Genomic DNA, 11,260 nt, shown 5'->3' with positions numbered 1-11,260 from the left:
AGAAGCGAGCACAGGATTCTTCCCCGGATCCCCCAGAAGGAACAAGCCCTATAGACACCTTGATTTTAGCCCCTTTAGACTCATTTTGGACTTCTGATCTCTAGAACTATAACAGGATACATTTGTGTTGCTTTAAGCTATTAAGTTTGTGGCAATCCGGTACAGCATCTATAGGAAATTGATAAAAATCTATAAAAAGAAGTTTCAATTAAATGACCTCCAAGATCCTTCCATGATTTGAGCAAACTGCTCTGCACTGTCAGCTGTGTGAATTTTTATTTTTCAGCATATTATAGGCATAACTTAAAAAAACAGTTTTCATTAGTTATTTGGGATGTAACATTCTTTGTTGTAATTAGTCTGTTGGGTATTAGCATCAAGAGGCAGCAAACACGAAGGGAGATACTTCCTTTAGTTTCTTTTACCAAGATAAAGGAAATGTTGTATCATTGACCTCTATGATTGAAGAGCCAATTCAATTAGAAATTCAAAACACAAGAATCTTGCAGAAATCAGCTGCCAGATTTATTAATCTATCTGAAAATGAAAACACAACTAAACAAAACGTAGAATAAGAACAGAACTTAAAAAAAAAGTTTAGATACATTTCCCAAAAGAGTTTATAATGCAATGTTTTGAACACTTCTGTATTGGAAATACCCTTAATGTCGGCCAATTACTTATTTTATTCAGTGAGTCACTACTGTAAACAGAAAAATATATGGTTTGTCCTTAAATACTATATAATTAATACCGATTCTTCCTTGATCCCTTAAAATAACACACAGCTCAATTCTTTCCCGATGCCAAACTAGAACTAGAATTCTTAGAAGAAAAAAAGAGAATGAAAAAGAAAGAATCCTCAATGGAATTCTCATTTAGATCATATTTAAAGACCCACTTTCAATTTCTCCTTCAATTTCTCCAAATATGTCAATCCTCTTTCCAATAAAACTTTAGGTGAATATTTTAAAATTTGTTTTTACTCTAAGTGCTGTAAATGGTCACACGAGCATAGTGGGGGGGTGGGGAGGAGTTCTGATTTTTAAGGCATACTTACTAGCCCATCATGGGCCTAAGGACATATGATGTCTATGTAGGACAATCATTGAAATCACCGGTTACATACATGTGTTGAAATTAGAATATGTTTTTTCACAGGATTAAATGTGAGTAGTATCGATTCTGGTAGGTCAGTTTCCCAATAACTGTTCAATTTAGAGACATGAGTTGTGATCCATGTCTTGCTGGAAAATGGGTAGCTGGGAGACCATCTTTGAGCAATTTTTCCTGTCTCATCATGAAATGCTTTCATAGGTTGATATTGGCTTTGTGTTTAGAACTTTTCTTAAACATTTTGCAAATGACTCTCTAAACATTTTTCGTCCTCTGGGATATTGATGGACTGAACAAAATTCATGTTTTTCGCTTGAATTGTTAAGCAAGCTATTGGAACCCCATCTACGTATGGTTTTTTTCAAGGTGAATGGAATGATATATCCTGCTTTCCGTATTTTCTCCAAATACAAAACAAAACCGAAACAAAAACTTTTGAAACTTTCGATCTTTAAATCTTCTTTCAAACAATCCAATCACATATACACGAGTGTCCAAAACAAGACGGGTAGTATCAGTGCCAGCACTATGTCACACAGCAACTTCCTCATCCTCTTCGACAGTTTGTAAATAATTTTCCATTTCACCAAAAGTTACAAAAGTTTCCACAGTTTCCCTTAGCAAGCTGAAGCTTACTCTTCATTTTGTCAATGTGCATAAAAGCTGCTTCGAGCATAGCATGGCATAAGCTATTTTGTAAGCGATAAATGGTTCGAGTCATCTATTTTGTCCTGAAATGCTATCTGTAGTTAACTGCATTGCTTATAAATGGTCATAGTAAATTCAGCATGAAAGAGACTATTACAGAAAAGACAGCAGCAGAAGCATTAGCATTATCTAATATTTATATATGTTATCAACATAACACAGCAGTAAAAGGTTTAAATGCATATCAATGGGTACCATGTCTAAAAATTACTATAGTACCTATTTAGTGTACTGGATATTTTTCTTAAGGAGTGCTTGCTGTATCTAGAACAGCATAATATGTGATTTAGTACAGTTAATTCTTATTGATTAAATGTTTTTATGTACTGAAGGAAGTGAAAGGAGACAGATTTTTTTTTTTTTTTTTGCTTCATTGTGATCCCAGATTTAACATTTAAATGAAGGTCTTAAAGGACCATGAAAAATACCATTATTTAACTGAAATGCGCTTCAAAATATTTAAATGACACTATGATTTGTATCTAAACAGCAAGGTGGCACCAGATATGTCTACTGCTACTGGCCTGTGACTCAGTTTGGAGCCAGAGTCCAAAATTGTGCCCCTCATTTACAGTCATGATGATTACTCAGCTTCAGAGAGAATTACCCATTTTATGGTTATCCTCTGTGAGTCATATAGAAAGCAAAACAAAACAAAAAACAGCAAATGCAATCTCTAAATACCTTTTTACAAGAGGTGCAAAAACAGTCATTTCTAACAATTAAACTGCCTTTTACAGTAGATTTTTTTTTGTACACCTTGCGGAGACTCAGTAATGAAAGGGGAAAATGCCCAAGGCAAAGAGTCTCCAAATGGATATTTACACAATGTGAATTAACTGTACCATAGATACCCAGAGGAAAGGAACATTTTCTATGCTGTTATGAAATCAAATAAACGTGATGTAGCTTCATCATACTTAAAACCTGTAGGACCCCCACCCAAGCCTAAGTAAAAAGTAACCCCCAACCCCCCCGCCCATTCACCCATTATCTTCCTGTTACACAGAATAAATGTTTCGATTACTCCCACCCTCCCTCAAATAAAGTGCGCAGTCCATGGCAGACCATAGAAGGATGCAACAGGAGAAGCCCCTTTTTGTGTATCCTTATTTAAAAATAAAATACAAACAACGAAAATCAAACAAAAATCGAAGAGAATTCAGAGATTCTCTGCATCTCGCAGAAGAGGAGGAGAAGCGCGAGGAGGCCCCCGACTGTCCCCCGTGTTAATACACGTAACCTTCGTTGTAGGGGTGAGGGTTGCAGCAGCCCCCGTCGGGCATGTAGGTCATGCTCTCGTCGAAGTGAGACAGTGGCACCGTGTCCTCTTCGTTGACGTGGCGCTCCATGTCGGTCTTGAGCAGCGGGCGCTGATTATCTGGAAAGGCCATGGAGAAGAGGGCTTCGGGGTCACACACAAATTTGTAGACGTATCTCTCTCCAGCCACCTGGGAACACATGGAAGAGAAAACCCGTCCTTACGTGGGGTGCTGGATGGCAGCCAGGGTGGCAAGCATTTTGCAATAGATACAAAGACCCAATCACTGTGTGGTATACCTGAAACTAGTATCATGTTACATGTCAATTATACCTCAATTAAAAGGAAAACACAAAAACAAACAAACAAAAAACCTCATCTTCACCATCCTTGGCTGTGGAAGGACAGGGAAAGAAATGAACAAACACATGGCTTAATACACCAGGAAAGGGTGGATAACAAGAAAAAGCAACCAGGCATTAAGAGATATACATAGGAAAAAAAATCCTCTTTTTGTGGACTTTGTGGACTAAACTACAGTTCAATGGAGGGAAATGCAATATGTTGAGTTTGTGTGATAATTTCATTCATTCCACACATACTAGAAAGCTTAGCAGTTTGCTTGTTTTAATATAAATGTAAACTTACATTGTAATTTGAGGGGAAAAAAATCAATGATTTCATGCAGACATCTCACATTGAAATTTCTTTCCCTCTGTTTTAAAAGGTAATATCTATGGTGCTTATAAAATAACCAGACCTCTAAAGTGTAGCATCTTCTTCTCAAAATTACATTTCTGAAACTGGAGAAAAACTGAACTTCCAAACCTGAAAAGAAAAATGTATTGTGTTCCTAATAAGACTAGACTAGTGATTCACTGATTCACAGGGTGAAATGTTCTTTCTCTCTCTCTCTCTCTCTATTTTTTTTATTTTGCACTGTATAGTCTCATCTGAAAATAAGAAAAAGATACATAGCCTTATTTAAATGAAATATGGATCAAGAGGGCAGCATTATCCTGGGTACATCACTTTTAAAAATGAAAGCTAGGTGCACTAGACAGAAGTTAAGGATGAGCATAAAGTGTCAAATTGAAGTAAGAGGTGTGAAAAATTGAAAGGCATTTAAAATACACAATGCAAAGAGAGGAAACGAGAAACAGAAACTTGACAGCTACCTGAAATAAAGAAGTAGCAGAACTGGTAGGAAATGACATGTCCCAAGCTTAACTTTTAAAGAGTAATGCTTCTCCAGGAAATTATAAAAAATTGAGTAAAACTAAACAAATCTGTCTCCCGCACCTTCTGCCACTAGCAGACAATGTTGAGCTTCTGAAAATCCTGGAGAGGGTTGGGGGTGGTAGAATACAGGTCTTTGTATTAACTTTGAGAGTAACTTTTTGTGGGTATGTAGAGTTCGGTGATTTTAGGAAGGTGGAAATTACTCGGCACCCCGGCTAGTTGCTACGTGACATGGGGGATGGTGAGGCCACGGCTTACACGCCCTCTGTGCACGTTTGGGAGGAAAAGAGGAAACTACCAAAGAGCCCCGCTGGCCTGGACTCAGAGGGAGAAGATTTTCTGTCCCCGGATATTTACTGCCTAGGACAAGGAACCGATTTAGAGAATCCAAGTCATACGAAGACCCTTAGGCTTGAAAACAGCCAGTACTTGGTTTCCATGAATTTGGGAATGTTTCATAAACTGCCCTCAGGTCCCCTTTTTTTGTGAAATGGGGGCAGGAATGGCTGCTTGGAGAGCCTGCTGGAGGGTGGACATGGGTTTCCAGCACAGAGCAGGGCAACCAGCGGAGTCTGCCCTACATTTATTCACGTGAGCCCTCTATGAATAGGAAATTAAGTCTCTAAAGGTGAAATGGTGACATCGCCGTAAAAATAAAAATGGGTAATAGCAGAAACAAAGCCAAAGAGACTAAATCCTACGTTCCATTTTTCCCTTTGTTCAAAGCATTCTGAGAAACAACTAAATGGCCTGCGTAATGCAGATCATTTAATAACCTGCTTTGCTTTGTTGAGGGGCTTCTGAGGAGGAGGCCTTTGCTTTAAGCTGTTTGGGCTGTTTGGTCCAACCTGTGGCTACTGGTTATAATTGGAAATAACTTGATAAATGAGTGTGAGGAATTAAGGTGAATAATATACAGTCAAGGTTATAAAATCTCTTAAGGACTCTGCCTTGACTCACCCTTTTATTTTTCCTTTCAGTAAACATATTTAGGGCTAGTACTACATTTACTGGACTACATTAAATGCCACAGAGTTTAGAACAAGGGCTGATAAGCAACCAAGGGACATAATGTCTTCTATTAGTAATACAATAACATCTGGAAAATGCTGCACACGGAGTATACACAAATGCAATGTTGAGATCGGTAAAACATGGATTTCACAGGACAGATGAATCAGAATTAAACAAGGAGATATCTTTTGAAACTGTGCTGTGAAAGAGATTTAAATTATGTGTTAACTTTTAAAATTTCAGAAGTAATACAGGGATATTGGAAGAAAATTAAAAATTACGGATTAGGCCGAAAGAAACAATGATCAATGATTATATTATCCATAAATAAAATGTTGAAATGTTTGTATATACTTTTCTAGGCATTTCTAAATTTCGAATAGAAGCATGTACATAGACTGTGTATAAGGTATAATAAACATTACAACCCTGTTTCTTATTTCTTTCACAACTACTGAAATAATCAGGTTTTTTTCAAGTTTGATCCACTTGGTTTTATTTTACTTTCTAATGTTTCCATTTAATTTTCTTTTACATACACACAATTTTAAGTTTATAAACAAGTGTGGTCAGATAAACATTTTCCCCTACACATTAAAACATAAAACTCTACATCATTTTTTTAAGGACTGCATAATTTTCCTATGAATGGCTATACTAGAACTTACTTAAACCATTACAACCATACATATGTTATCAAGAAAAGCCAAGAAGGCAAGATATTCTAAAACCAGAAATAATATGAGTGAAGCAATGAGAGTCACAGGTGTATCAAAGAGTAGCAAGTTGACCAGTTCAACTCCTATAAGGATGAGTAAACATGTACATCTACAAAAATTGTAAAAGCCTTCGTATTTGTGCTAGTTATAAGCAGACTTCAACTTCTGCACTTTTCACCATTAAATGACTTATTCTTTCTTCTATGAAACACACCAAAAAGGCTGTGCTGGGCAACATTTTGCTATCCTTTATTAGCTGATAAATAAATAGTTGCTAATAATTTCTTCTGGCAGTGACAGCCTAATAAGGGAAAATGTGAGAAGCCACAGCAGTTTTATGTGTATTTCGCCATCTATGCCATTATTTAATGATTTGATAGCATCTGACTTATTAATTTATTAAAATAAGAGGTAAACAAGTGGGATATGTGATAACTGGATAAATAAATGGGAACATGGAAGTGGTTATACTCATAATAAGAATCATAAGTTTGAACACTTCTGAGACTATTTAAGACGAGATGTGCCATCCTGGAGATACCCCATCAAACACTGTCTAAAAGCTGGAGTATGATTAGATATTTTGCGATACTTTTTAGCTCTCAGTGATGGCTCCCTTTAGTAAGGGACTAATGGTCAAGGCACAGAAGCTAAATAAATATGCCTTGGCTTCAGGGTGTGAGATGCATTCACAGCTATCATTCGTTGAAGATTTTTACTGCACCAGGTACAATGCAAGTGTCTCTAGTACATTATCTCATTTATAATCACAGCAACGTGATGTGTAAGAATACCACTACTTGGTAGTAGAAAAATCTGTTGAAAAAGGTGATCTAGTGAGAAGCTAGCATGCAAACCTAAGCCACTATTGCATTTTTCACCACTGGGTAAAACCGCCCAGGGGAACTATTGAGCACCTCCTGTGCCAGCCCATTTAATGTGCCAAATTAGGAAGATGCTGACAACAAGGAAAGGAATGGGGTGTATCTGAAAGGGTTTGGCTGCAAATGGGAGTGGCAGATGAGAGAAAGAGACGAATTAAAGATGACTCCAGGATTGAGATGGAGGAGACAAGACAAGCAAGTAGTAACTGGCTATCCATTTTGAAGGTGAGAGTCAGGGAAACAGGAAGCAATTAAGAATCCAGTTCAGCCGTATCTTTTAAGGATCTTGGAAGTTCTAACTTCCGGGCTGGCCAGTTCCAGAGCACTGATTCCTTTCGGTCTAGGAAACTCTATGATGCCGTTTCCCTCCGTTCTATTAAGTTTCATGGCCCAACTAGTCTAGCTTTTCTTGGCATAACTATGGTGACATAAAAATATGTCATAATATATAACTATGTCCATGTCCCTCCAAATAAGCAAAGGACGCATGATACAACTGTAATAATGTTCACAGTGAATAAATCCTAAACTTAGTTCACAGATAATTAGGCTGAATACACACGCAAGGCTGAAGGATGTAGCAGTAACAAATATCCAAATGTTTTATTTTTATTCATTTATTCATTACCTTCTTCAAAAATTGTACATTTTACTTTATGTGCAAATCATTTTATCTCATTCTTTTTTTAAAAAGCTCCTTTGAGATATTAAGAAACACTCATTTTAAATAAAATAAATTTAACTCCATTCTACCAACAAAATAAAATCAAATGTTGTTTTTAATCAATTGTTTAAAGGTGTTAAGCCATCAAGTAATGAAATCGGCCAAGAAAATGTTTTTCAGAATGAGAACCAGAAATGTTCTGAATGTTTTAAGAATCAGAACAAGGGAAAAGAAGGGAAGAATTCACTTAATTTTCAAAATTATACAACTGTGGAGCATGGAGCAAAATAGCAAGAACTTCTGAGGATACATACTTGCAATACTAGTACTGAAACAACATTTTTTTTTAACCAAATACAGCAAAGTAGGGACTTCAAGAACGTCTACTACTTTGTATATGATATTATTACACATTTGTCTATAATGCCCATGAATTTATAAATAGAAAGGCTTACAATCACAAAACCAAGAGCTAAGCATATGTTAAAGTGAGCAAAATCCTTGCTTCAGCAATGCAATGATGTGTGGGTTTTAAAAGATGACATGCAGATGAATGTGCAACATTTCAATGAATTTTAATGCTGTATTAGCTGCTCACCTTTTGCATGATTCCTTTCTCATAATAATAGCGGAGTGAACGGCTAAGTTTATCATAGTTCATAGCTGGCCTGTTTTTCTGAATGCCCCAACGCCGGGCCACCTGCCACCAAAACAGAATTACACCGTAGTGTTAAGTATCAACTTCTCATCAGATTTCATAAAAAATTAGTTAATTAATCATTTCCAACCCCTCCAAAACACATCCAAACCAAAGACAGAAGTAAAGAGGCAAAAGCCATCCTGATGTGTATTTCCTGTGTCCTGATTTGCTTTTTAAACCAGGCGTTTAGAGATCAGTCTGAAACATCACAGTAGAATTCTTTGTCACTATTGTTTTGGATACAAAATTAAATGGAAATAAGGGAATGTGTTTACAACGGGAATGAACAGGCTGCAATTCACCAAAATGAGGCAAATTTCCCATTCTGAGGTACCCTGGCTGTTTTTCCCTATTCCCTTTTCTTTTCCCCCAGATAAAAACTACAGATCAAGAGCAATTTAGTGATCTCTTTGTAAAGGTGTTTCTGAGGTTTTAATAAACCAAAGGAATAAAGATATCCTGCTGGAGACAAAATGAGAGTGAACAAGTGCCCTAGTGTGTGCAGCAGAGGAAAGAGTAGACAAATTAGTAAGCTGAACTGCAAATAATTTTTATTGCCTGCAGCAGCATCAGAATAAAATTGTAGCCAATACTAAACTGGGAATTACGCATTCATTTAGAGAATAGTAATTGGATGCTAAAAATAAGAAGGAAGTGAAAAAGGTCACCGTGTATGTGAGTGCACAAACAGAAATCTCTAAAGCAGAATGTCTACTTTGTTGTTTGGAGAACAATCTCAGGGCTTTTTATGATGTGGCTCTGGAGGAGCAAGTTCTCTGGCAAACAGAATTCTTCAACAGAGCTTTAGGCATCCCCCACCTCACCGCCACCCTTGGCTAGCTGCAGCAGTATCCAGAGCAGGGTGGCCTGCTTCTGCAACCCTCTGTTAATGCCACATCCTCATTAATTTCCACTTTTGCTTAATCAGAGCAGAAACTGCAGCTGCCATGCATACCTAGGCAACCTCGAGAGAGCATTTTCTAATAGGGTCAGTGTTTCCCTTTATGCCCACGGAATTCCAAGTTGTCTCTGTGTCTCACATACTAAAATAGACTGCTTTGCAGAGAGATCACTCTGTCTCTATTAGCAATTATCTTTCTCCAGAGTTTGTTTTTTTTACTTTAAAAAACAGTGATCCTTGCTATTCTCTCTCACTGATTTGTATTTGCTGAGTGAAGATACAGTGTAATTCAGTCACAGGCATCATCAGTGCACTTTTTTAAGAGCAGGAAGATGTGATGTCACAGGGATCTAACTGTGTACCCAAGCAGACAGTCACAGTGGCAGGTACATCTTAATGTTCCAAAAATAAACTTCATTTTAATGTAAATGTTCTGAGCAACAGTGAAATGGGAGGGTGGCAATCAGAAGTGAAAACAATCCTTTCTACATAAATGTCTTTTACAAAGCTAACAATGGACATCAGTAAATCTTTGAGAGACATGACAACTGAACAGCATGCAAACCCAGAGGGACATGGGAATGGATGATCAATAGCTCCTGAAATTGAACAACAATTTCTGAACACTTATTCATTTATAAATGATTCTTTTCTAGAAATTCACCAGGAGGCACCTAGAAAGTAAAATACTTTAACAAACTTTAAGACAACACAGTGGAAGTCTCTGGGGAGAGGAAGATGGTTTTTTTTTTAACACCATAAGCAGAATTTGACTTTTACGATGCCAGTTAATTCTCAGCAGTGTGGGTATTAGTAAACATTTTAGAGCAATCAAATTTATTCTTAAGAGCTGTTTAAATGTCACATTCATCATAAAGTTGAGGGAAATGGGACATACCAATAAGCCTAGGAGATGCAGACAAGTTATGCAAGATGAGTGAATACGATCTAGAAAACTGCAGTATGACACCAGGCCTACGGTTAACAATACTGGATGTACACTAAAAATTTGGTAAGAAGATAGATCCCATGTTGTGTTCCTACCACAATAAATTTTTTTAAGAAGACTGAAAATTAAAATTAACAGACAACGTAAATAATTTCCAGGCTACCTACCGACAAACTAAGAAAGTCCATTCAGCCCTCACATATGAACACCCACCAATCACCACTATAAGCCAAGGTACCATGCTCAACACGGAGCAGGTACAATGGTGGCATAACTTTCAGTGACTTCATATAACACTCTTTCAAATGAAAACTTCACTGTTAGTAAGGAGAGTGAAAAGATCAAGGTTGTATAGCATTTACTGTTATTGTCAAATAAATTACATAGGAAAATGTAATAGTTCAAGTATTCAATTTGTTTTTTAAAATCATGCTTGAAGATGCAAGAGCAAACCTGGAAACCACATTCGGGGCCTGGCTACCAGACATCTTGATAACTCTTCTAGCGCAAGCTTGAACATTATCCAAAGACTTCTGCCCTAGGTCCTATGGATACTTTGTTATGTTAATAGCTGTTCCTTGAAATAATTCCCTAGGCTCTATGATTAATTCAAAAATAACATCTCTGTATGTTCATATATAACTGAAAAACTGTGCTCTACACTGGAATTTGACACAACATTGTAAAATGACTAAAACTCAATTAAAAAAATGTAAAAATAAATAAATAAATAACATCTTATTATCTCAAATATCTCCAAAAAGAGAGATATTAGAGATTATAAGCTTGCTAAAGTTAGCTAAACACACTGAGCAGATCATCAGCGTAAGACTGCAGTCTCACTCAATACCGTTTTAAGCTGCAAGATGATATATAAAGAAGTTGAACCAATGAGTAATTCCAACAAGGATGGCTTCAGAGCCACCTTTCATGAGCTGTGCTGTCACAGATTCCCAAAGAACTGCTGGGGAGTCGAAAGAAATGGGTGACCATGGGCCACAGGCTAAAGAAATTTCACAAACACTTCCCAAAGAAGAAATTTAAACATAAACAGCACAGTCACTGCCTGATGGAAGCGACTGTAACAGTGAGCGACATAACA

General features: G+C 36.9%; 1 protein-coding gene across 5 annotated transcripts in view; it reads right to left on the bottom strand.

Annotated features, from left to right (window-relative positions):
- Positions 1-503: 503 nt before the first annotated feature.
- Positions 504-11,260, bottom strand: part of ETV1 (ETS variant transcription factor 1) — an 89,848-nt gene continuing 79,091 nt past the window's right edge. For all 5 annotated transcript variants that reach the window (XM_014563384.2, XM_014563381.2, XM_032483928.1 and 2 more), the window contains 2 exons: positions 8,207-8,308; positions 504-3,275 (listed from right to left, as the gene is read on the bottom strand). In XM_014563384.2, coding sequence (XP_014418870.1) covers positions 3,054-3,275; positions 8,207-8,308 — 324 coding nt within the window. In that variant the 3' untranslated portion in view covers positions 504-3,053. The remainder of the gene's footprint in view (positions 3,276-8,206; positions 8,309-11,260) is intronic.

This window comes from Camelus ferus, chromosome 7, assembly GCF_009834535.1.
Source record: "Camelus ferus isolate YT-003-E chromosome 7, BCGSAC_Cfer_1.0, whole genome shotgun sequence".
In the NCBI taxonomy this organism is placed as follows: Eukaryota; Metazoa; Chordata; class Mammalia; order Artiodactyla; family Camelidae; genus Camelus; species Camelus ferus.
Note: the sequence above shows the minus strand (reverse complement) of the source record. Positions and strands in the feature narration are given on the sequence as shown.